The 25,538-nt window shown below is 43.7% G+C and overlaps 3 protein-coding genes and 1 non-coding gene across 13 annotated transcripts in view; 2 read left to right on the top strand and 2 right to left on the bottom strand.

Moving 5' to 3' along the window:
* Nucleotides 1–637, bottom strand: part of itih6 (inter-alpha-trypsin inhibitor heavy chain family member 6) — a 9,192-nt gene extending 8,555 nt beyond the window's left edge. For all 3 annotated transcript variants that reach the window (XR_004163613.2, XM_012827363.3, XM_031566897.2), the window contains exon 1: nucleotides 251–637. Coding sequence is in view for 2 of the 3 variants with exons in the window: in XM_012827363.3 (XP_012682817.2) it covers nucleotides 251–358 (108 nt within the window). In the remaining variant the exon portion in view is untranslated. The remainder of the gene's footprint in view (nucleotides 1–250) is intronic.
* ndnl2 (necdin-like 2) lies at nucleotides 322–6,982 on the top strand. 3 transcript variants are annotated; one of them, XM_031566901.2, is made up of 11 exons: nucleotides 322–402; nucleotides 1,440–1,500; nucleotides 1,629–1,745; nucleotides 2,051–2,114; nucleotides 2,541–2,620; nucleotides 2,976–3,070; nucleotides 3,823–3,902; nucleotides 4,113–4,155; nucleotides 4,465–4,527; nucleotides 6,233–6,347; nucleotides 6,569–6,982. In XM_031566901.2, exons 2-11 carry the CDS (start codon nucleotides 1,453–1,455, stop codon nucleotides 6,641–6,643), a joined length of 780 nt encoding a protein of 259 aa, XP_031422761.1. In that variant the 5' UTR covers nucleotides 322–402; nucleotides 1,440–1,452; the 3' UTR covers nucleotides 6,644–6,982. The 3 variants fall into 3 exon arrangements, with proteins under 3 accessions (XP_031422761.1, XP_012682896.1, XP_031422760.1); XM_012827442.3 differs by lacking the exon at nucleotides 322–402 and adding an exon at nucleotides 951–1,062; XM_031566900.2 differs by lacking the exon at nucleotides 322–402 and adding an exon at nucleotides 1,094–1,252.
* LOC116220407 lies at nucleotides 4,868–5,000 on the top strand. Its single transcript, XR_004163647.1, has one exon. It is a non-coding gene; the product is annotated as a small nucleolar RNA SNORA11 (small nucleolar RNA).
* Nucleotides 6,975–25,538, bottom strand: LOC105900165 (6-phosphofructo-2-kinase/fructose-2,6-bisphosphatase-like). 6 transcript variants are annotated; one of them, XM_012827423.3, is made up of 15 exons: nucleotides 25,098–25,538; nucleotides 20,205–20,330; nucleotides 18,894–18,990; nucleotides 18,522–18,588; nucleotides 18,170–18,244; nucleotides 17,632–17,688; nucleotides 17,022–17,143; nucleotides 16,393–16,600; nucleotides 15,687–15,833; nucleotides 15,112–15,216; nucleotides 13,247–13,376; nucleotides 12,206–12,268; nucleotides 11,981–12,045; nucleotides 10,140–10,271; nucleotides 6,975–9,145 (listed from the first exon to the last, which is right to left on the bottom strand). In XM_012827423.3, the coding sequence occupies exons 1-15, from the start codon at nucleotides 25,177–25,179 to the stop codon at nucleotides 9,086–9,088; spliced, it is 1,536 nt and encodes a 511-aa protein (XP_012682877.1). In that variant the 5' UTR covers nucleotides 25,180–25,538; the 3' UTR covers nucleotides 6,975–9,085. The 6 variants fall into 6 exon arrangements, with proteins under 6 accessions (XP_012682877.1, XP_012682878.1, XP_012682876.1 ...); XM_012827424.3 differs by lacking the exon at nucleotides 25,098–25,538 and adding an exon at nucleotides 24,133–24,625; XM_012827422.3 differs by lacking the exon at nucleotides 25,098–25,538 and adding an exon at nucleotides 21,055–21,280.

Here is a 25,538-nt window from a genome sequence, read left to right as displayed (position 1 = left end):
AAAACCTGACCAGGCTTTCACAATTTCTTGAATTGTTCTCTGAAAGATATCAAAGTATTTTGACTACGAGTTTTTTTTTATAATTAAGTTTTAAATTTGTTGTAAATATTTCTGTCCCTGGAAGCATTGACACCGGGGCTATCTATAAATAGGCTCATCATTTTCTCTTCCTATGTTGTCTTTTATTGTCATCTCCTCTATAGGCTACCTCCAACCTGCTCTATAATCCTTCTGTTAAGACTGATCTTACCTGAGTGGATCTGACATCCCTGGTCGCCCCTGCGCGCAACTCCACTAAATGTACGCAGGCGAGCAAAACACAAAGTGAAGTTACAGCGACTTCCCAAACGAGTCCCATGGCATCCGAGCACACATGTAATCTCCAACGGTGGACAGCGACGGGTAAAGTCCTTTATATGCGTGCATGTGCTTGGATGATGAGATTTACTGGCAGTGACATGTTTTGTTGGGAAGGAGGCGTGTCCACATCAGTGTTGTACATTCCTACCTTTGAGGAGACTTTTTGTATCAGTGTATGTGTTCTTACAAACACATGTTTAACGAAACGCATGTTAATCACAGTAGCATTACTACCTTGCATTAAAATAGGCATGAAAACAGTTAAGGACGGTCCACACATCTGGTGGTTTCCCCACATGTAGCTTGGCTACACAGGCAAATAATGGAGAAATGTAAGCGGCTCAGAGAGAGAGGATTGAGTTGGTCAGTAAAGTTATTCTAAAATCTTTGGTCCCACTTTTGCGCACATAAAAGCGATTTTGGGTCACTGATGGTATATAGGGTCCATACGATTTAGGCTTAATTTGGGCGTCGCCTACATTTTTTTCCCCCTTTTTACCAATCATTATAATTAAGTCCGTGAAGCAGAGGGGCTAAACTATACAAAGTATATGAGCATTTTCAATCTAAATATTTGCTGGTGCCCTACAATCAAACACTTCTTTGAAAGCTTTGATGCGGTTATTTGTCTACGTCATTATTACGCGTCGTTTCAGAATCAAGCGGGAAGCTAGCTGACATATGTAGCTAGCTAAATAACTGGTAAGTGGTTGTCCATTGTGTCCAGTTTTAGGAAACTGATTTTCAGACGCGTTGCCATTTTATTTAGATGTATGTTTTAGTTAAAGGGGTATGTTGTGGGTTGGTGTTGATAATACACATTGCTACCAGTGAGCTCTTAGTTAACCAGATGTCGCTAACGCTACGTGACACCAACATTAGCGATAGGGAAGTAAGTTACGTTAACTAAACACACATTTTCAAGCCATATAGCCAAAGTTGGTAGAACGTTAACGTTTGCATACATAACCGAATGAGTCCACGATGAGACAACACAGGAGAATCGAGATGTACATATATCAGATGGTGTCCAAAAGACTGACTTCAGGCAAATGTGTTAACCCTTGTTTTCTTTTAAGGTGTTTGGGCACGATGTCACAGAGGAAGAGGCTCTCGGCCTCCCAAAACAAAGCACCAAGTGTAAGACTTGCTACTTTTTTTTAAATATCAGGCTGTTTTCCTTAATATGTTACCTGTCTCTTGTACTTGTATGTGCATGCCGATGTTTCGAATTATGATTGACTTGTTTATTTGTGTCGTAATTGCAGCGCTCACAGGCAGCGGTAGAATCGGATGACGAGGATGATGTGACTTTCACCCAGCTTACTTCCACTCAAGTTCAACGGGCGCGGGAGAGCTTTACACCGGTCCAGATTGATCGCAAGGTGCGTCCCGATTAATGATACGTCAACACAGATGTGTTTCGGCCATAAGGATGTTTGCTTTCATTCCGATTGTGTAGTCCACCTTATAAAGCCCGCATTTCCTGATAGTGTCATGACATAACAATGTAACAACAAGGCATACGTATTGTCAAGACCAAAGGAGCCCTTACTCCTTACAGCTGGTTCTTCTATGCACCAGGATACAAAACAAAACGCTGCGTTATTTAGGCTTATTATATGTGGTGATTTGCCACATCTATTTAATATCAACACCTAAAGTTTGTCTTTTCTTTTTTAAATTAAAGGTAGCAGAGGTTGTCCAGTTTGTTCTCATAAAGGACCAGAGGAAAGTGCCCATACGAAGAGCAGGTCAGTCTGAATTAATTTAATCTTTCTTATTTTGAGAAGATTCCCTTGTCAGAACTGGTACTTGTGCATAACTTTGGAAACAAACTGGCCATTATTGGCTACGGGTCAGAGTTGGTCAACTGTGGTCAACCTGAGTGGATGTTTTTTGTTCTGCGTTGTTCTTTTAACTGCTTGAATTGTGATCGCTCACATGTGTCACAGCACATGATTTATGTGGTGTGTCCGACAGCTTGTGTTTTATAACAAAGATATTTATGTAAGCTTAGTGTTTTTGGGTTTATAGTTCATAATGCTGTCGTTTGGAACAGAGTAACACAAAATAGTTTCCCTCACGGTGTACTTCATAACCCCTCGTATAGTTTCCGAGACTGGATTTCATTTCATGTGTTCCTCCTCACTTTTGTCCCTACTCTCTCTATTTTCCAGACATCGCAAAGCATGTCATCAAAGAATACAAAGCTATGTACCAGGATATCATGAAGCGTGTCTGTCGTACTTTCGAGCAGGTGGGCTGTCTATTTTAATGGTCGTCTTCTCCGGTAATTGCACAAAGTAACCAAAGTGTACTAAAAGGCCTCATTAGGAGGTCTATCGAAAAGTAGAAGTCCCCCAGACAGTCTGCACAGCACTTTGGCTCAATTTAGGTTGATATAAACGTGCTCTAGAAATAACAATTTATATAAAACTGCCAAAATCAAGAAGTTGACCATCTTTAACACAGTACCAGAAAAGGAAGATGGCTGTCAACCGTCTGTGTGAAACAAAGAGAAACCTGTATTGGGCAATCTGGATTTGGTGACAATTTGACTCGGTCTTGTCATTGAGAATAATTGCTCACATAGCTTTGCCTCCTCTACCCAGGTGTTCGGACTGAAGCTGGTGGAGATCGATTCTAAAAGTCATGTGTACATCCTCACCAACAAGCTGGAGTCTCTGCCTGAGGAGCCAGTCAGCATGTAGGTCAACCCAGAAATTAGACCATCAAATGTTGTTTACCGATCCCACTGTGGATTGTTTACATGGGTGTTTACCTAAATAATGTAAGGGAACTCTTGCATTTGAGTTTTGATCCCTGGGTGCTTTGGCGTCCACATGATCAAAGATCAGTGGGTCCCTCACTCTTCAGACAGACTAACCCAACCTGACACCTGAGCACTCGCTTATGACGTTTATCAAGTGGAAAAGAAATCAAAGATTTGCATGTATTTGGGTCACCTCTACAACAGAAACTCTGGAGATTTATATTTATGATCACGTATTCATTGCTGACCACCCTAACTACTGTATCTACTTCACATCCTCTTGCTGTTAATATTACAGCTTGTGCCTAAAAGGCCAGTGTAGTGGATTGATGTTCCCTTGAAGAACTTGGACAGGTATACGGAGCTGTCTGGTAGAACGTCTCAATGCCCATAGTCCTATAATGGCAGAAACATGCAGAGGTTTTGATGTCAGTTCACACAGCCTCATTGCAATTCTTTAGGTTTAATCAAAAATATTTTTGCATGCTTTCCAGAATTCCTTTTTCGAATTTGTGTACTGTACTGTTACCTTGGAAACCCCTAGTGTGACCTTGAATGGCCTTTTAAATGGGAGGAGACTTAAAACGCTTGGAGGTCCACAGTGTGTAATGAGCGTGTAATGGAAAGAAGTAAGCATGTGTTGAAACTTGCCTGATGTGCCTGAACCTGCCGTGTGACGTCCCCAGGGTCCCCACCAGCCCCAAATATGGCCTGCTCTTCACCATCCTCAGCGTCATCTTCATGAAGGGCGGAGTCGTCAAGGAAGGTCAGCTTCTCCCGCGCTTTTGTTTACGTTTAATGGAGTGTGACTTCCGCACTTTGGTTTAGTTTTCATGCTCTGTGATGGATGTGAGCGCCACAAGGTTTGTGTTTGTTTAGTTCTCATGCTCTGTTATGGATGCAAATGCCACAAGGTTTGTGTTTTTTTTTTGTTTTTTTTATGAGTGGTGGTGTTCATTCTTTTGGACTTTTTCAGCTCTCGTGTGGAACTTCATGAAGAAGCTGCGCGTGGATCCTGGGTAAGGTCATGCCTTGTGTCTATTCACTAGTGGCACTCCAGAGGGTATTCCAAGTGCGTGGTTTAGTGACTAACCTGGGTAAGTTACCTCAGAGGAAGTGGTAAACCTCCTAATAGAAAAGCCTTTTTGACTTCATTCTCTAAGCAAAACAATCCATTAAGAGGTTTACCACTTACTGAGTTACCTTAACCAGGTTTGTCACTTATCCCTTTACTTGGAATACCCCCAGACCTTGAGTTAACCAAGAACATTAATGATCCACCAGTATTCCCATACTAACACTCTCTCTCTCTCTCTGTTTGGGCACAGAGAGAGGCATGACCTCTTTGGAGATGTGAAGAAGTTGGTCACAGATGAGTTTGTACGACAGAAGTAAGTCACACCTTAGCAAACTTTTTTTTCTTTTAGGGATTTGAAAATGGTTGTTTTTGTGGTTTTGTTTACCTGGTGTTTGTTTTTGGTCAGTCACCTATTTCTTGAATGCCTCGTCATGGGCCTTTAAACCCTTAGTCACACCTGTGATGTGTACCAGGACGTGTGAATGAGGTGCCATCACACCTGCCAACCCCCCCCCCCCCCCCCCCTTCACCCTGGTGGCTCAGGTTGGCACCAGATCAGTATAGGGAACACAATAGCTCACAATGCTGATACAGGTGACCTGAGATCAGAGGGGCAGAAGTCAGAGGTTCAAACCCTGACTGTGGCTGGGAGCTTGGTGTGATCAGAGCTGGTGTCTCTAAGACCATAGACAACCGGTTTATACCACACCATAGATAAACATGCGGTCAGGCCCCAAAGACAGACATCACTGAGCGGTTGTCTGGGGCAACCCTGACCCAACATTAATGACTTCTCTCTTCCCTCTTTCATATTAATCCGCTGTGATAAGGTGAAACTGTGTGTTTGGTGACGCGATGCATGGATTGCGCACATCGGTACCCAGCCAGTACCTATGAGATGCCTGTGACGTGTGTGTAGTGAAATAATGAATGTTGTTTGTTAGGGGTCTGGGCCTGTATTCACAAAGCATTTTATCTTAGCACTAAAGGTGCTCCTAAATCGCACTTAAAGTTTCTTACTAAAAGTGAGAAGTCTCATGCATGAGCCTGCTTTCAAAGACCTTGTGATTGATTAATGAGTGACAGGTCTGTGCCAGTGAGTAGGCGTCGGCCTACTGCAAAGAACAACCAATCAATCAATAAATAAATAAGTATGTGACACACAATATGGGCACTGGGGTGTGTGTCGGTGCCCAGTGCAGGTAACCCTATGGGCGTCACACACTGTGGGCATTCATTTCATTGACGGGCAACTGGCAAAGTCTGTCGCACGTGAACTAAAGCTGTTGTGTGGTGTGTTGGGAGCATTGCGCTGACCCATCCATGTTTGTGTTCGGTGAAAATTCACCCTAGTTACCTCAGGACTCCGGAGCTGCATATAAGTATATTTATTAGACAAACAACAATTCTAATTGGGCTCACTCCCAGCACAAGGCTGAAAGTGAAGCCCTGATAAACACATCGCAGAAGGTTTATATAGACAGAAGTTTGGTTTTCAGCAGGGATAATCACGTGGTGGATCTCTGACGTCTGAGGCTCCCTATATTGCAAGGATGGCAGTTTTGCACAAGGTCGGAAGAAGCTTATCACCTCTGGTCTAAACATGCTCTTGTACAAATGTAGACTAAGTGGCACCTAATATTCAAAGTTACACACACGCAGAAACACAGAAAAGCCATGTTCCTGCTTACATAAGTACATGATTCATATAAGGTAATATAATATACAAGGGACTTAATTATTATATTCTTAAGTCATTAACAGTGTTTGGAAATTATCTCCATCAGTTTGCGCTTAGGATCTTGCCCATGGTATGAAATTAGCTAAATGACTTTGCTTGTTGCCAGTTGCCTGTCAATCAAATTAGGGCCTCGTGTGTGTGTGTGTGTGTGTGTGTGTGTGTGTGTGTGTGTGTGTGTGTGTGTGTGTGTGTGTGTGTGTGTGTGTGTGTGTGTGTGTGTGTGTGTGTGTGTGTGTGTGTGTGTGTGGCAGAATAATGAGATGATGTTTTTTTTTAGGTATCTGGAGATTGCCAGAATCCCCCACACTGATCCTGTGGAGTTTGAGTTCCGCTGGGGTGTGCGCGCTGAGAAGGAAGTCTCCAAGAAGAAGCTTCTGGAGATCGTGGGAGAGGTAATTAGTCTATGCTCTGCTTGTATCTACTATTAAATACAAAAAATGAAATAATAATAAACAACAATAAAATACACAATCAATGTATCCATCATTGTATTTTGGAAGCCACAGAACTGGAAAAGCACAAAGCATAATTGTCTAGGATGAGTGCGTGTGTGTGTGTGTGTTTGAGTTAGAGAGAGAGCGATCCTCTAACATGATGTTGTCCTCCATTACAGCTCTTTGATCAAGACCCCCACAGCTGGACCCAGCAGTACAGGGAGGCAGCGGCTGCGGAGGCCAGCCAGAGATAGATAGAGAGGGGACTGAGGAAGGCCACAGCTGCGGAGGCCAGCCAAAGATAGAGATAGAGAGAGAGAGGGGACTGAAGAAGGCCACGGCTGCGGAGGCCAGCCAAAGATAGAGATAGAGAGAGAGAGAGAGAGAGAGAGAGAGAGAGAGGACTGTGAGTGCCGGGAAGCCTTCATTTTTAATGACAGCTGCACACACTTTTGTGTATATCTATTTTGTACAGATGTTTAATCGTTTTGTAATTTACTTGCTACTGAAATAAACTGCATGTGGTTTATTTTTTTAAAGGAAAGAGTCCTAATAAGTGTAAAGGAGGCTGTTCAGAGACCCAGAGATGGTGACATTGCTTCTTGTTTTATTTTGTTTGTGCCAACAAAAATAAAAGTAATTTAAAAAAAAAAATTCTCTTTACATATCATTGCTTTTTTCGGTCACAGTAAATTGCACATTAAAGTCATTCTCCTCTCCCGTCCAGGGGATGTTTTCTGTTCGCGTCCCTTTATTGAGTCCCAGCTGCCCCTGCTCAACAGAGGCTACTGGAATTTAGACGACTTTCAGGAAAAACCAGCAGCGAAAACATGCGTCTCCGTTGTTGCAGTCGTTTCGTCAAGATGTCCACACACAACCCAAACCGTCATCCCATAGTCATGTGACATTAATGACACTGATGCATCTATAGGTGTCTGTAATCATGTGACATTAATGACACGGATATCATCTATAGGTGTCTGTGCTCTGCGATAACTGTGACCATTACAGTTGCCAAAACTACAGAGAAGAACACTCACGGCACAGCACACAGACAGTAAGGACACACTGTCAGGACATGTCACAAACACACAACTTGTTCAGGAAAAAAAAAACATTGGTTTGCTATTAACCACTATGTATCACAGGTGTGCTACTTTTCAAAGGATGGCTTAGATTTTTATTGGAGAGGCACAAAATAAGATCACACCCTCTCGAGAAAACGTTCCCCAACTGATCCTATATTCAACATGGCACCCACGAGACCAAACAACCACTTCTGTGCAGCACCAGTGAGAGAGGCTGAAACCAATCAGTCAAGCTCGTACTGAGAGATGATCCATGTTAACACGAGAGAAACTCTTTGAATAGACTTTCATCACGTCAGGAATATATAGCATATTCGTGGTTATGATTTCATCGCTGGCACAAGATCGAAGGATTTAATTATATTCACAATGTATAGAAAAGTGCACATATTATTATTTCACTTTTATGTTTTACATTTCCAAATATGTGTGTGCGAGCGTTTGCATATACACCTTGGTGTGTATTTGACCAAGGACTGGACAGTTCTAGAACCACAGATAAATCGAGGGGTTGCACTTCTACATTACACTAACTATTCCACTGAGGTTTTGCTGTGTTTCATTTTGAAAAGAACAAATGTGATGATGGGTGAACAGCATAATTCACAGATCTACGTGATTTCAATGATCCTCAGCTCACTAAAATGTGCACAATTTGAGACTTCTCCTCATTTAACCTGGGTTTTGAGCAGTGCGGATCTAGAGATGGTCCTGAGGTTCTCCAGTGAGCGGTAACAAAGGAACTAACACGTTAGTGCTTCATATAAGGGTGAGTCCATTAAGCTTAGCTGTGGATATTTCTGTATGTACTGAATTGTAAACATACTCAGCCTAAAAGGACAGAAACCATATACAGCAACCTCAGTTACCTATTTTCTTCCATTAAATCTGACATGCAAAGCACTATGAGCTTATCGCTGTGAAAGTCTATTACAACAACAGCACGGCAGTGGTCAGGTCCCTTTGTTCCTTTTCACAGTTGAATGTTTAAAAAGCCTGTCAGCTTCCTCAGTCTACCCCAGCCACGGATGAGGCACATTGGTAGGGGCACAGGAAACATCCCAGGTTTGAGTTTATACAGGAAGATGGTAGCTGAGCTCTCTGACCGCAAAGGATTGTGGGTAACCGTTGAGTACTTTGCAGTCCCGTCCACAATCAGTCAGTTTCTGAGGTTTATTGTTCTACAGTTGCTGCTGGGATAAAAAAAAAACCTCCCGTGCAAGGAACGTCCTTGGTGTGAGTTCTGCACATAAATTAAAATATTCATCGCTTCATCTTGTGCAATTTCATTGGAGCAAAATTATATCCCCTCGCGAAGAGAGTAGATTACGGCCGTCAGACCCCAGCAGTTGATCCACTGCAACAGCTGACACCAACAGCTGAGCCACTGAGTCCTCTCTCTGCCCCAGACAAACAACAACAACAACAACCAGAGAACCTCTTTCTACCACACACTCACACACACACACACACACACACACACACACTTCACCATGACATCATATGTTGATACAAAAAAAAACAACAACAGTAAAGGTCATTTGACGTTAAGGGTTCGAGGACAGATATTGTGCGGTTGTGGGACGGTCAGCGTCTCTCTCTGGTCCTCTAGATGTGGTCTGGAACGGTCAGAAGGGCCTCCTCAGGCTCTCGGCTGACTTCCACGTTCTGGGACAGCAGCAAGGGAGAGAGAGCGAGAGAGAGAGAGAGAGGGGGAAAAAAGAGATGGAGAGATAGACAGGTGGGGAGGAGAGAGAGAGAGAGAGAGAGAGAGAGAGAGAGAGACAGAGAGAGAGAGAGAAAGAGTCACAGGGAAACAGACAGAGATAAGATTTAAAGGATCTTAAAACAAACATTATTTTCCTCTCCACTGCGTGTCACATGGAGCACTTCACAGCTGAATCTGCCGGAGCTTGGCATGGTCCACGGGAGGCGTTTAACACACAGGCCCAGAAAGACTAACATTACCATGGAAACTGAGTCTGTACCAAGCAAATGGGGACACGGTAAACACACGTCGCCAAACTGAAACACACACTGGGCTGAACACACACCGGAACTGCTGTAAACACACACTACACATTGAACCATTACGTAAACACAGATGCTTTTTCTTTCCAGTGCTTTGTTAATCATTTCCATGGCAATGCGCCTCACTGATTAAAATTACACACACACACACACACACATGCTGTCTGCTGTGCACATTTTCATGCAAACAAGTGTTCACACACAGAGAGAAACTAGGACACATGCACACATACACATATACAAATGTACATTTGTGTCTCAGTACTGATTAATAACTAAAGGATTATGATTTCTACCACCACCTAATGGTCATTGTTAATAGTACACCCATCACCAAAAATCACATTTGAATGCCCAAAACAAGGTCACCAGGGAAATTAAGAGGCTGATAAGAGTGCTGCTTGGCCATAATTCCACATTAGAATGTTTATGAATCTGAAGCAAGGGCAATCGGTTGGGAAAGAACAGTCAGCTGTTCCTGACAGGCAAAGCAGTGGTTGAGGAACACTGTGGCGTGACAACACAGGGGGCAATTAGAAGTGACTGAAAGAGAATTGTTATTGTTGAAATTAAGGTTAACTTCAAACGAGTGTGGTATCGATCGCTCGGTTGTGTCTTCACACTGCAGTACCTGCAAACTAAGACTGGTGACCCCCAGATCCTGTAGGCGTGGGGCTCGTGTGGGCACGGGGCTGGCCATGGGCTGGGCACGAGAGTGGTGGCGGGAGGGGGGCGCGAGGAGGGTGCACGGAGGCTCATCTCCCTGCAGGGACCACATGTGGAGCTTAAAACCATGGCATTGGGAACAAGGGCCTCACTTCAGGACACACAACACTACACTACTCTACACACTACACACGTTAGGATTCCCAAGACCAGAGAGTAAGAGTTCATGACACACCAAACTAAATCACACAACACTACACTACTCTACACACTTACACACTACTCTACACACTACACACTTCACACTACTCTACACACTACACACTTTAGGATTCCCAAGACCAGAGAGTGAGAGTTACAGTTTTTACTAAGCGAGTAGCTATCTCAATTTGCTAACTAGGACAGTTCCTGAACCAAAAGGCAGAACTACTGGTGGTAGTTTGGCTGTAATTTATTGACACAAATGTGGCTCCGCCTAAGAAGCGCCGGCACACAAAGACACCCTCGAACACAACATCGTTTAAATCCCCTTAAGGGTTCCCACCCATTTTCATTGACATTTCCAAACCTTTCCGTGACGTTTCAAGGACCTTTAATGAAATCTGCATGACCCATCACAAGATACAAGTACGCAATTTGTGTACTTTACAGCACAGATTGGGCCTATTGAAAATTGAACAACCTTTTCCATAACCTTTCTATTAGACTAGCTTCACTTTGTCAATTCAACTACAAACTGGATCACGCAATAAAACAGTATAATAACATAAGTAACTTCATTAGACCCACATACAACAAAATCGAAATGTCATGACTTTTCAAAAACTTTCAATGGATTGACTGATTATCATGACTTTTCAAAAACTTCCAATGGATTGACTGATTATCATGACTTTTCCCAGAACCTGGAAAATGGGATTTTAAAATTCGATGACTTTTCCAGGATTTCCGTGATGGTGGGAACCCTGCCCTTGTAGAAGGCCTAAAGATACGAGGCGACTCTTGAACGGATGTGGACCACAACTGCACTGCACAGAAGAGGATCCTCAGATGACGATTGAGACATCACAGCCCAATTCATTCCTGAGTCAGCCGTTGTCTAGGCAGAGGCTAAGCACCAGTATTCTAGGCATTCAGGCGTCATGGCAACAGCATCCTCAAAATCAGACGGGACAAGGACTAGGGAGGGCAAAAAGGGCGCCGGCTTCACTGAAGACAGTTACATCTGGATGAGTGACATTCGTTCTTCAGAGAAGGTCAAGCCCAGATCCTCTCTCCCAGCCTCTCCATGCTCATCCAGAGAGAGAAGGAGAGAGAGAGGGATAGAAAGAGAGAGAGAGGGAGAGAGAGGGATAGAAAGAGAGAGAGAGGGAGAGAGAGAGGGGAAGAGAGAGGGATAGAAAAAGAGAGAGAGAGAGGGATAGAAAGAGAGAGAGAGGGGAAGAGAGAGGAAGAGAGAGGGATAGAAAGAGAGAGAGAGAGGGATAGAAAGAGAGAGAGAGGGAGAGAGAGAGAGGAAGAGAGAGGGATAGAAAAAGAGAGAGAGAGGGAGAGAGAGAGAGGAAGAGAGAGGGAGAGAGAGAGAGGAAGAGAGAGGGATAGAAAGAGAGAGAGAGAGAGACCGAGAGATAGCGAGCGCAAAATGCTGCAGCATCCATCTGCCATCTCAATCACAACCTTGCACACATGTGTGACGGGCAGGCGTGGGCGTGGGCGTGGGCATGGGCATGGGCGTGGGCCTCGGGGCAGCCCCCGTTAAGTGTTTCCTACCTACGAGCTCTCTGCCACCCTGTCACAGGCACTCACCGCGGGCCTGTCTCTGTGTGTGTTCACCGCCTCGATGTTCAGGGACACAGACTCCACCTTACACCCTGCAGGAGACAGAGAGAGAGAGAGAGAGAGAGTAACGGGGGGGGGGGGTGAAAGAGGATGAAAATAGAGAGCAGAGGAGAGAACTTGTGAGTTTGTCTCTTCTGAAGGACGACAGCCAAATCGCAGTGAGACAGACAGGAGCTTTGGAGCTGTACTGACCGTACGCGACGGGCGTGAGCTTCAGCACTGTGTGTAGGGGACACTTCAGATAGGGCAGCTCCTCTGGGAGGGGAGAGAAGCAGGGCAGTCAGGCAAGTCAACAGCAAGACCAAAACCTCCAAGCACTTTCAAATGGAAAAATGCTTTATAGTGGTATTAACTACTTACTAACCGAGAGTGAGGTCATGCAGGGAAATATCAGACTGAGGCTGTAACGTATCGACCGAGCGATAGCGAGGTTGATACGGCAAAGCCTCAGTCTGATATTTCCCTGCATGACCGAACGGTCGAGGTTAGTAAGTTGTTTATTATATGGCATTTTTAGCTCCTTTCATTTTGTAAATGAAAAAAAATGGTAATTGTAAATAGAAAACATGTCGTTTTGTTCAGCTCTCAAGTCTTCTCACAACGCAGTTTGTTTCAGGCGTTGCCTAGCAACCAATTACTTGCCAGTTACAATGATAAATAGAAATGATAAATAGAAAACGGTTCAGCTAAAATGGCTTTTTAAGAAGAAGAGTCTAGAAGAAAGACTGTTGCGCATAACCCCTATTTACAGTAAAGTAACAACACAAGTGATTCAAACTATAGTAGTCTAGTCTTCATCATCACTTTCATCAACACATTTTCGCTGCTTCTGAATTTCATTTGACTTTTCTTTTTTTTTCTTTTCTTGATGTCTATCAATATCGCTAATTTTTAAGATGACGTCAGAGGAGGGCAATAATAATACGTATAAGACCGGCAGACCGGCGAGGAGGTCAATACGCGGCTGGCATGACTACCCATTAGCCAATCAGAATGCTCGTACTGTCGTTGCCATATAATAAAACTACTTAATGTCCTTATTAAAGGGCTAATACCTAAGCAACAGATAATATCATATTTTCCCCTCAAGTACATATTAATACATGTCAAAAAACACATTTTAATATAAATATTTTAGTATAACGTAATAAGAACATTGTAATTATTTGTTAATTCTTAAGAGCATACTGCCAAAGGCCGGGGTGTCCAAATGCTTTCTTGGTTAAAGCTCACCTGCGCTCTTGTCGAGGAAGTAGGCGAGCAGGCAGCGCATGACGGCCTGATGGCACACCACCAGCACGTTCTCCTGCCTCTCCAGCTCCATGATCACCGGCTCCAGCCGCTGCACCAGGTCCTCATACGACTGGACACAACACAAGGCATACTCAACCATGCAGCCAATCACAGCGACACAACAAAACTCATACTCATCCTTGCAGCCAATCACAGGGCCACAACACAACTCATACTCATCCTTGCAGCCAATCACAGGGCCACCACACAACTCATACTCATCCTTGCAGTCAATCACAGGGCCACCACACAACTCATACTCATCCTTGCAGCCAATCACAGGGCCACCACACAACTCATACTCATCCTTGCAGCCAATCACAGGGCCACCACAACTCATACTCATCCTTGCAGCCAATCACAGGGCCACCACACAACTCATACTCATCCTTGCAGCCAATCACAGGGCCACCACACAACTCATACTCATCCTTGCAGCCAATCACAGGGCCACCACACAACTCATACTCATCCTTGCAGCCAATCACAGGGCCACCACACAACTCATACTCATCTATGCAGCCAATCACAGGGCCACAACTAGGGCTGAATGATTTGGGAAAATAATCTAATTGCGATTTTTTCCCCCAATATTGCGATTGCGATTTAATATGCAATTTTTTTATTTTATCCTAATTTTTTCCCCAACAAATGGTAATGAATTATTTCAATATGACCAAGACAATATTAGATACATGTAGTGTAAAATATTATTTCCCATAATTTTTATTTTTATTTAACTGCTCATTACAGAATCAAGAACAACAAATCGGTGGCTTTTCCACTGTGCATTTAAGTAATTTAAACAGTCATTGTAAGAATAAACACAAGGCATTCACTTTTTAAACACTGTGTGCAAAATTTACCATCTTAAGAAAAAAAAAAAAAAAAATGATATATTTTTATTTTATTTTTTTAGATCACGTTTTTAATCGTGAACGTTGCGGTTAGAAAATCGCGTTCTATCATATCGCGATTAAATCGCAAATGCAATTAATCGTTCAGCCCTAGCCACAACACAACTCATACTTATCCTTGCAGCCAATCACAGGGACACAACACAACTCATACTCATCCATGCAGCCAATCACAGGGCCACAACACAACTCATACTCATCCATGCAGCCAATCACAGGGCTTCAAAACATTCACACATCTGGTACTTTCTGAACTGTTTTGTACTGTCTAGGTTCTTTGTGCACACTGATGAAAAAGTTTACACACCCCCCCCAAATGTCACTATAATTTTCACTCTATTCTGATCACACACCTTCATCCAAGTAAACTTCATACTTTTCTCACAATTCTAATACATTTCCATTCCTTTTTGATGATGTGACTAGCTAAATTCCAATGACTATTTTTTTCTGCATTTCTTGAATGTGCAAGCCGAACAATTTCTAGCTTACTATGTTTGAACAATATTGTATTATATAACAATTATACTCTTTAACTCTAAACAATAATTCTACAAATGATTTGTAATGCTTCAACATTATAATGGTACCTCTTTTGAAGGTATGAGTTAACTTCCCACTTATCTGTTCTTGCAGATGAGCCCATGACCTTGGTATTAGAAGTGCACTACACACCAACAAAAATCACCCCAAAAACATTTGACACGTACCTACATGGGACAAGATGCTATTTTTGAGACGCTTGACAGCAAAACCCTCCAAACCAGCAGAAACCTACACTCGCTCTGGTCCACCCAGTCTGACCCTGCCACCCTCTCCAGATACGGGTCAAGTGTTGTGATTACTCTGTGATTACTCTGTGATTACAGGCGGCGCGCTCCTCCTCACCTCCCCCTTGGGGTAGCGGTAGCGGTACTTGTCTTGGTCCCTCAGGGCGAACTCCTCGGGGTAATTCGCCTGGATCTCCTCGTAGGTCAGGTCCTCACACACTCCCTGCAATCAGAACAGATGGGGACACGGCTGCTGATGAGGAGGAAGAGGAGGAGGAGGAGGAAGAACACAACAACCTCCGGGGAAAGGTCCGCACTGTCCTTGACAACTGTCCTTGACACACTGGTGAGAACCAAATGGAGTAATCTCTGATGGCAGCATTAACACCACTATGTGTTTAAGGGCTTCATCCTGTACAGGCCTTCCTCATTTCTGGGTATATTTGCTCTTTGCACAACACATCGACCTTCTTAAACAAGATGGTATTACAGGGTTTTTTTCACATACATTTTCTACTGAATATACTGACACAATAGCCTCTACCTAACACAGCACAGAGATACGAAAGACTTAACCTATATACCATAATCCTAAGATTTCAGATGACATTCAGGGATTTCCATCCCTCTCTGACTCTAACCTCACTGGTGCTGACGTATATTCCCATAAGCTCAACTCAGTTTGAATCTCACCGCATCTATTTCATTGAGGGCCTTCCACTGCTCGTACGCCACTCCCAGGGCCTCTGCCGTCTGGATGGTGCGCTTCATGTGACTCGTCCACACCTTCAGGTCTGGGATGCTCTGACTTTTGATGTACTTGCCCAGAGCACCTGCAAACTGAAGAGGAATACAGGGCGTACTTGGGTCACAGATGTTCAGGCACAGATACAGAGCGTACTTGTTCAGGCACAGTCAGACCAATGAGTGTTAGAAGCAGGAACAGCATGGTGTCATGCCCTTCTGTTAGGTCGAAATCAAGCCAGGATCTGTCAAAATAAGAGCTGTTTCAAGTTTCAAGAGACTGAGTTTCTTTCTTCCGAGTGCTTTTTGGAGCCAGAGCACGTGCAGTAAACAGAATACTGGACAGGTTTGCCCCAGAACTCTCAGAACCCATATTCGGTTGAATCTGTTACATGGCGTACTTCCTTCCCTTCTGAAATGAGCTGATGATGGCCTGCCTTTTGCAGTCATGGAGTGGCAAACTACATGAAAGTGATCACACATTTTTCGACTTAGAGGCTTCATCAGACACAAATGGCTGAGGCAAGCACCAGAAACATCCTCGACGCTAAAAGATCTTCAGATCAAGGAAAGCTCATTTAGACCCAGACACAGGCGAGGGTGAAGGCGGGCACCACCGAACCTCACCATCCTCTTCCTCGACGCACAAACTGACCTGGCTACCACGCGGAGACAGGCCCGAATCACCACCGATCCTCCCCACGAGGTTGAGCTCGCTCTCGCCATGGCGACACAGGTAGATGGTGCGAGGTGTGACGTGGATGTTCATCAGGTAGTAGACGATCCTGCTCTGGATGTGGTCCTGCACGCGGTTCACCAGGTACCGAGAGCCCACGTTAAAGATCTTTATATATGACAGGTGACTGATGATGGAAGAGAGAGAGAGAGGAAGAGAGAGCCCACGTTAAAGATCTTTATATAAGACAGGTGACTGATGATGGAAGAAAGAGAGAGAGGAAGAGGAAGAGAGAGATTAGATCTACGTTTGGGGGGAGTTTATGCCTTTGTTATACAATCAAAAATGTACATATTTGAGAGCAAAATCTTTCACACACCAATCAAAAAGGCAATCACTACAAGCCAAAATTAAACGCTTCTTCAAAGCTTTGTCATACAAATGTATTCATATATATAAACACTTCTGCATTGGGAAGACATACCATTTTAAGAAGCCTCATGATTTGCAATGATTGACTTTTTGACTGCAGTGTAAAAACATTTGCTCTCAAACACAGAGCTGACTTTACGACCACTGTTATTACACAGCGGTCTGTGAGGTGTCACCTGTCTTTGTCGTCGTCCAGGGGGACGTAGGTGACCTTGTAGCACTCGATCCTCTTCAGGAAGTCGGCCACCGCCTCCTCCTTGTCACAGTCAATGTAATCTGGGCTGCTGAGTTTCACTTGCTGTGAAAATACCAGAGACCTTTTAAGGGCTGTGTATATCGAGCAACGCGTAATACCAAGAGACCTTTTAAGGGCCGTGTATGTCGAGCAACGTGTAATACCAAGAGACCTTTTAAGGGCCGTGTATGTCGAGCAACGTGTAATACCAAGAGTAGCCCAAACATAACAAAACAAATACCAGTACATTCTAGTGCAAATCCACTTAAACCATGACAGGAAGTCCTGACCTGAGCTGTTTAGAGCAAGACAGAGCTGTACAACAAGGCGCCAAAGGGCAATCATTTTGTCTGTGTGTGTTAAGTACTACAGTGGTTACCCTCAGTGCATTTTATTGGCTCATTGAGCAGTTTTCACAAAAAAAACTGCTTTTCTGAATGACATGTTTTTCTTAAGGGAGTATGAGAAGCAGTCTTTCATACACAGATTTCTCCCACAACACGCCACTTTCCTGGCCATGAGGAATTCTATTACAAGAGTAATTTCTTTACCTTAATGTTTTCAGCAATGATTTCAGGATCATCACAAATGGACTCTATGAAAAAGACCTGTAACAAAGAAGAACATTTTACCCAGAGCACTTTGCACTCTTTCCCTAACTCTGTGGCTCATTGCTTATGCAATGGTTCATGCTCACACAGCAAGGGCTGTATTAATATTTGACTGTCCCTTTTTTTAGTCTGCTTGCTTAGCGATATCCCAGCCAGGATTGGGAACGGTTAACGCTTCATACACCGAAATGCAACAGACTTGATTATCGTTTCAGAAAAACGCTAGTCATCTTTTTTACTGAGGGGAATCAGAAATGTTTATCAAACTGTTTAAGTTACAATTAACTATTTAATATATAAACTATAAATATAAAATATATCTATATTAATATAATAATAATAATAATAATAATATAGTAAATATATAATATATTATTATATATAATAAATTATACATAATCTCTCTCTCTCTCTCTCTGTATATATATATATATACAGTTCTGCATTTATTAAAAACTGTAACACTAAACCATCTCACCTTGTACCCATTATCTTTGGCATAGCTGAGAATGATCTCCCTTCTCTCTCGGGTTGTATTGGTGGCATCAAACACCTGATTCAAGAAACAGCACAAGTCAGCTTCATGAAAACACATTAAAAAGTGTAATTTGCAATTTGGAGGCATTTTCTTAAAGGATGGGGAAAACTTGAGTAGCTGCAATATCTATGATGTTGTACAAAGTTTATATAAATGATATTAGCAGTTAATGACTGTGTGCTTGCGTCTGTGTGTGTGTGTGTGTGTGTGTGTGTGTGTGTGTGTGTGTGTGTGTGTGTGCACGCACGTATATGTGTATTTGTGAACATGTGTAAATGGCAGCTCCACTCACTGCCGCTTGTCCATGCTCCAGCATGAAGTAAGTCCCAACATCCGACAAAGCAGAACGAGCACAAGCCCTAAAGACACACACACACAAACATACAGGCATACACACACATGCACACATACATGCACACACACGCACATGCACACGCACACACACACACACACACATACACACACATGTACACACACACAAACACGCACACGCACACACACACGCACACATATGCACACAAGGAGAGAGAGAGAGAGAGAGAGAGAGAGAGAGAGAACTATTACAGCACAGCAAATGACCATCAAAGATGAAGGAAAGATAATGTTTCATTATAGAAATAGAATAGAATATCAATACAAACTGATATCCAGAATAATTCTTTACTTGCGAATCTTCATGGCCTCCTCATTGTCAGGACGGAAGAACTCAAAGTTTTTGTAGGTTCGTACCGCATCCCTCCGATACTGGCCCACATTGAACACTGAGGACGAGAAACATTATATCAGCAACACAGGTTATCACCACGCACAATTAATTGAAACACAGGCAACATGGGTCATTGTCAGGACGGAAGAACTAAACGTTTTTGTAGCTTCGTACTGCATCCCTCCGATACTGGCCCACATTGAACACTGAGGACATGAAACATTACATCAACATGGGTCATTAACATGCTGGTCAAGTCATCAGCAACACAGGTTATCACCACGCACTCTTTATTGTAACCCAGGCAACATGGGTCATTAACATGCTGGTCAAGTTTGGCCTCAATAGCTCTCAGATTGCTGCTTTCAATACCTCTGCCCGAGTCCTAAGTTTTAAAACAAGTTCCTCGCTGGTAAAGATTTGCTGGCTACCATACTGGCTTTGCAAACTGGTGTGAAACTTGCTAACATGAAGGGGAGTAATAAGTTATATATAACAGTGTTACGTAATGAAATTACAAAATAAATGTAATTGTAATCTGTTACAGTTACTGAGAAAATATATGTGATTAAATTACGGTAACTAATCATAATGTTGGTGATTACAAAGGGGTTATATCTGAATATATTATTTTATGGTAAAAAACTTTGAAAGTACAGTATGTAGGATTTCGCGGCATCTATCTGAATACCTCTCCCTTCCAAAGCGTGTTTGAGAAGCTACGGTGGCCCAAAGCGTGTTTGAGAAGCTACGGTGGCCCAAAGCGTGTTTGAGAAGCTACGTGGCCGTCATAAAAATGCCAAAGGCCCTCTCTAGAGCCGGTGTTTTGGTTTGTCCGTTCTGGGCTACTGTTTCTTTCCTTATTACATTTTGAACAGGGTAACTAGTAATAATTATTATTATTATAATTATTATTACTAGTTTATTACATTTCAAAAGTAACATTCCCAATCCTGCTAACATGTAAGCGCTGTACGTTGCTCTTTTCCAAGTTTTATAGCTCTTTCAGAAGCAAAGCCCTTGCCAAGAAATGTCGTGAGGGTCTGTGTGTCTATGTGTCTTTGTGTATATGTGTTTGTAATAGGATAGGATTAGCCTTTATGGTCTTCGTTAGGATAAATGTGTCTTGGGCAGTACAGTCAAACTAGTGAACATTCAACATTTAACATTTTATTTCACATCCCCCCCAGTAAAAGTTCTGTATACTCCGATGTGTCATAGCCGTAAGGAACGGGAGGGTGTGAGTGCATGGGCGTATCATCCCCTCACCCTTGGTAGGGACCCCGATCCAGTTGAGGTATCGCGTTAGCTTCTTGGAGATGTAGGTCTTTCCTCTGGCTGGAAGGCCCACCATCACGATCATGGTGGGCGAGTTTGTGAACTGGGGCACAGAGGCTGTCAAACACAGAGAGCACAATCATAATTCACACTGTTCCCATAACAACAAACACAATGATGTACGTCACCACGGAGACACTTTTATTTATCACTGCATAAACATTGCCATGGGACGTGACCTATCAATATGTAATCTGTGGACGGTGGATGTCCAAGGGCAGTGTGTGCGATAGGACTCGTCAGTGCAAAAGGGCATTGGAGTCTGCAGTTGACCATGAGGCCAATCACCTCCTGGGGACCATGCTATCAGAGGCCAGTACGTACGAGAGGCCTGTAGCTGTGATCACCCCATCACTCACACAGAGACAGAGAGGGTGAGAGAGCGGTGCCACTCTAATCTCACAGACGTACGACGACAGCTATGACTATACTGAATCACGAACGACCAACCTGAACAACTTGTTCCACCTCGCCCGTCCAACGCTAGAACAATCTGACGCAAAAACATGTGCTAGTTACCATATGTGTCACCGACCGACAACGAGAAAAAGGCTCCCATGATTAATGAAGTAGGCATGATAGCACTCTGTGTGATTAAAATCCTAATCAGAGTGACTGAGTACGTGCAGAGACAAACTTGATGTAGGAGTTCGGGACACAGAGAAAGATATATATATAGAGAGAGAAAGAAATAGTGGGAGAGAAAGAAAGTGAAGGAAATAGAAAGAAAAAGAGAACGAATGAGGAGTCTCCCTCTCTTCCCTCGCGGAGTGTAACTTACACCCTCTCCTGCGGCTCAGCTTGCTGCTCATCCAAGGCACCCAGATCTTCTGCAGCGGATTCTGCGTCAGCTTCGTCTGTTTGTGGGACATCTTTCAACGGGCAGTGTCTGTGTGTGTCCTAACAAGCACGCGTGAGTCTGCACGTCCGTACTCAAGTGTGTGTGAGTGTCGTTTGTTTCCTGTGGTTGGCGGCAAAAGGAGCAGGCGTGCAGAAGAATGCAAAGACTTGTTGGAATCTGTCTAAATACCGAGTCACCTGAGCACTGAAAGGGAGAATCTGATTGGTTCACTGGAGCGGGGACTGGACCTCCTACACCTGCCCACTGTCCAGCCTACGCAGCACTGAACTTAACCGACCTCACATTTTTGGCATTGATTGGTCATATCCTCATTTACACAGGACTGTTTGAAGGTATATCTAAATTATATATTTAAAAAATTCTTGTAGACGTTCTTGATCTTTGGTCTTTCCAACAAGTCTGAAATGTACAAATGTCACTGAACTACCTCAAATATGGGAGTATCGAGGAGCTAAGAGGCTAGTAACTATAACAGGGATGGCTATTATGAGTACGATGTTGAGAATGCAACACTACCATGAATATTTCAGCCACAACTGAATTCTGTTCCTGATGTCTTCATTGAACTCGGGTGAACTCACCCCAGGCTGAGCTCCCAGCGTCTCCCTAACAGAGAGCTGTAGCTGCAGGAGTGAGAAATACATATTAAGTCTCTCTGCCTTGGAGTCAGAACTCCCACATTTTTAACATATCATAAGAACAAAATCTAGATTTGACTTCCTCATTAAAGGCATTCATTTGAACCACATGGTGAAATATGTGTGAGGACATGAATCATTAAAATACTGTCTAAGGTTGACTTACAGTCAGATACCTCATGAAAACATACTTCATGAGAACAGTTTATCTTATTTAACCAATACATACGGAGATACAATCCATCACCATTTTAATACTCTCTGTGTTTGGCTACTGCACAAAACACCTCTGACACAAACAACAACAACCACGAGCTCCACCACGAGAGGGCAGGAACAGACTCATAACTGTCATAACTGCCTCTCCTCTTGCCACCCACTGTCCTTTAGGCTGCTGCTGACTCATGTCTGCTACGCCTCGGCTTTGATCTTCTGTGGCTGTTATCAACCACACGCTCTGACCCAAGTCCGTCACACACAGACGCAAAAACAGAAAGCATTTCCCAGGTCACAGGCAGGCATGGTTGGTTCATGGGAACGTTATAGCCTATTTATGACCTTTAGCTTTACTACGATTCATTCTCCAGTTCAGGGAGTAGTTACACACAGTGAGAAAAAGACCATTCATAAAACCGTGGCACAGGCCTCGGCCAATCACACATGTCAAGCTGTACAGAGCTGAAACCCAGACCCTTAGGGTCAAAGGGGGAGGAATTATGCACTAACAAGATAACACAGTATGAGATCATACACACTAACTAGGTGGCCCAGACTCATCTCACTTTGTTGTTTGAGGTAACAGTGGCAGGTTGCAGACGGGCTGCATGGCGCTCGCAGCATAGACATGGCTGCCTCTCCTTATTTGACAGGGGCGAGCTATTTAGAACACTTTTTATTTTTATTTTAGGAAGACTTCACTCTGGGACCATCAGAGACACACTGATGTGTGACACAAAATATGTTTTATCCAATGAATCGTCCATTTCAAGCTAAACATACTTGTTATCGGTGTGTGTGTGATCCCTGGAGGTTGACCCCTGACCTTGCATGTGTTAGCACCTAGCTCTGTCAGTTGAGCTGCAGGAACACATGCAGCTTTCCAGTAACTGACTGCCTGACTTCCTACACTGGCATGAAATGAGTTTGTGATCTATAGGGAAGTTGAGTTGAAGTTGAATTGAAGTTGAAGGAAATGTTACACCCAGGACGCTGCGCTCGTCTAGTGAGCGCCGTTTGGCACTGCCGTCTGTGCAAGCACGGCAATCCAGACTATTCTCATTTGTAGTTCCACGTTGGTGGAACGAACTGCCTAGTAGTACTACCAGAGCAGGGGCGTCCCTCTCTACCTTCAAGAAGCTTTTGAAGACCCAACTCTTCAGAGAGCACCTCGATTCCTAACTGGCACCTTGACTAGCGCTTAACTTGCACTTCAGCAGTTACATTCCTGCACTTCTTTTTCCTTTCTAGGTAGTTTTTCTATTTCTTACGTAAAGTAGTATTTATTTATTTGTTTATTGCTCTTAGCTTGACTGTTCTTTCCCTTGTACGTCGCTTTGGACAAAAGCGTGTGCTAAATGACTAAATGACTAAATGTAAATGTGACCTCTTCTCTGTGTTTTGCACCTGGGTTCTGCCCCTCTGATCCGTGTGCCCCCTCTCCGTACCCCAACGTGGCCCCCAGAGATGGCACCCTGACATGTCCAGCCGGGGTCTTGCGCTGATCCATGCCAGCCACAGCTGCTCGTCAGGCAGGCCTTGAGAGAAGTCCCCCAGTAAGGTGACACCTTCCAACCAGGCGGCCAGGTGCTGACAGAGTGGGCACTGGGACTGCTTTGAGCCTAGGTGTAAGGACACTCAGGCTTATGTCATTTCCCACAATCGCAGTTCCTGGGAATGTTTTCCTCCTGGGCCAATCACAGCCTGGGCTTGCAATCACAGCTCAGCAAAACCACATGCCAAACCACAGGTGTCCATGGCTGTGGTTACCATCTTAATATCGGTTACTGAGTTCTAATAGCCAATGAAACAATAATAAACCAGATGCTCTGTACCAAAATGCTTATCTCTGCTTGAGAATTACTCTGTATGTCTGATAAAGTAGCATTCATTTGTTCTAGTAGGCTGAAGTAGCTTCATTATGCATTCTGCTTAAGTATCAACGTGGTTCATTTACCATACCCTACAAGAACCAAACTTCGGCCTTTCCTGACAAAACTCTCCTATGCGAAAACCAGCTGTCCCAAGGACCCAGACGATAGTGTCAATGACCTGACAGGCATAGACTTGAAGACTTAAATCATGCATTATATACTGCAAACTCTTGTTGACTCAAAACCTCAAAAATACTGTGCCACCTTACCTATGCTGTCGCACCGGAAACGTTTCCGAACTTGTGGTTTATTAGGCGTTTGTGCCATTTCTGCACCTCTACTGAAACTGCCAACTGTCCTTAAACCTGGTCTTCACAGATGCAAACACAACCGTCTAGATGGGTGTCACAAAGTCCCTTCCCGATCCGATACCCCGGGGCCCCACCTTCCAGACCCTCGACGTAGAGATATTTGATCCGAACCTTTCTGCTCTATCCTTAGCTGCTGACCAGGCCTCGAGTTCCTACAAGATAAACGTATAGTCCTGAAACAGGAACTGTCAACTGCAGGAACGAAAGACAATAGCCTACTGGTGGGGGGTGTAACTTATTGTCAAAGGAGCCACGATGTAAATCCACCACCAGTAGTCGACTCTTGATAACTTTACTTCCCCAAGCCTTTGTTTATTTGCTGGAAATAATAACTGGTAGCCTGTATGTATTCTGTTCCAAACAGGCGTACGGACATAGGACGCTTTTGCAGGTTTCGGGTATGCAGAGTTAAATACTTGCGTTGTTGCGCGAAGCACATGTGCCTGCTATATAACACTGCGTCTCTGTCCGGAGTCAAATGCATGCGGTCACTCAAATGTTTATGGTCGACGTGGTTTGCTCGCGGATTTTAAAGGCTACAGGTATTTTCTGTTGCAAGCTACAAAAATTAAATTGAAAAATAGCCTATACAGTCGTGTAAGAGGATGTCAGTTTTGAAACGAAATGAGACTATGCAAAGTTGTGTTCTTTTTTTAAGATACATTGTAATTCTTGACGAAAACCTATTCACAGATAAACACAATCACACTATTTACCAACATGGTTTCAAGCATTGCTTGCATTGATTACGTAATCGCGCCGTTTTTAAAATGTAGCGCGTCACCACACTTGCATTGGCGAACTGTTAACACTGAAACTCGAGCTCTTATTCTCGTCTTACTCTGTCAATAATGATTACTCACCATGTGGACGCTGGAAACGGGGCACCCGTTCGCCGACACAAGGGGTCTCGGCCATTGCTTGCGTAATAGGCGTTCCGTTCATATTTCAAATAAGCTGAGTGTATTTATGGAGCGTCGTTAACGAGTACGTGGCGTGCTCCTCAGTCGGCCGTTGCCGGCGTTGCTGTGTGCGAAATCCTGCCTCGCGGCTTCGTTGCTATGTTTTCTTGCCTGTAGACCTTGGAGCAGTCTTGGCTGTCTCGGCGGTTGTAGATCACACTGTCCCTTCCGTGCATCAACCCCACACGGGCAGGGTCGAGCGTAGCATACGCCACTGTGTTTGGCACATTAATGCATTAATGCGACATCAAACGCGAGGGTGTTCTTTTGCATAATACAAAATATTCAAAGGTACAGAGGCTTCATTCACGGATTGCAGTGAGTGTTTTGATCAAGATTGTA

Source organism: Clupea harengus, chromosome 4 (assembly GCF_900700415.2).
Source record: "Clupea harengus chromosome 4, Ch_v2.0.2, whole genome shotgun sequence".
NCBI classification, from domain to species: Eukaryota; Metazoa; Chordata; class Actinopteri; order Clupeiformes; family Clupeidae; genus Clupea; species Clupea harengus.
Note: the sequence above shows the minus strand (reverse complement) of the source record. Positions and strands in the feature narration are given on the sequence as shown.

Excerpts from the sequence above, each read along its gene's own strand:
- ndnl2 (XM_031566901.2), top strand. The coding sequence starts at position 1,453 with ATGTCACAGAGGAAGAGGCTCTCGGCCTCCCAAAACAAAGCACCAAGT. Across the intron at positions 1,746-2,050 it reads CGGTCCAGATTGATCGCAAG|GTAGCAGAGGTTGTCCAGTT; the intron begins GTGCGTCCCGAT and ends TTTAAATTAAAG. Across the intron at positions 4,528-6,232 it reads GATGAGTTTGTACGACAGAA|GTATCTGGAGATTGCCAGAA; the intron begins GTAAGTCACACC and ends GTTTTTTTTTAG.
- LOC105900165 (XM_012827422.3), bottom strand. The coding sequence starts at position 21,145 with ATGTCCCACAAACAGACGAAGCTGACGCAGAATCCGCTGCAGAAGATC. Across the intron at positions 18,589-18,893 it reads GAGGCCATGAAGATTCGCAA|GGCTTGTGCTCGTTCTGCTT; the intron begins GTAAAGAATTAT and ends GTGTGTCTTTAG. Across the intron at positions 18,245-18,521 it reads TGGAGCATGGACAAGCGGCA|GTGTTTGATGCCACCAATAC; the intron begins GTGAGTGGAGCT and ends TTCTTGAATCAG.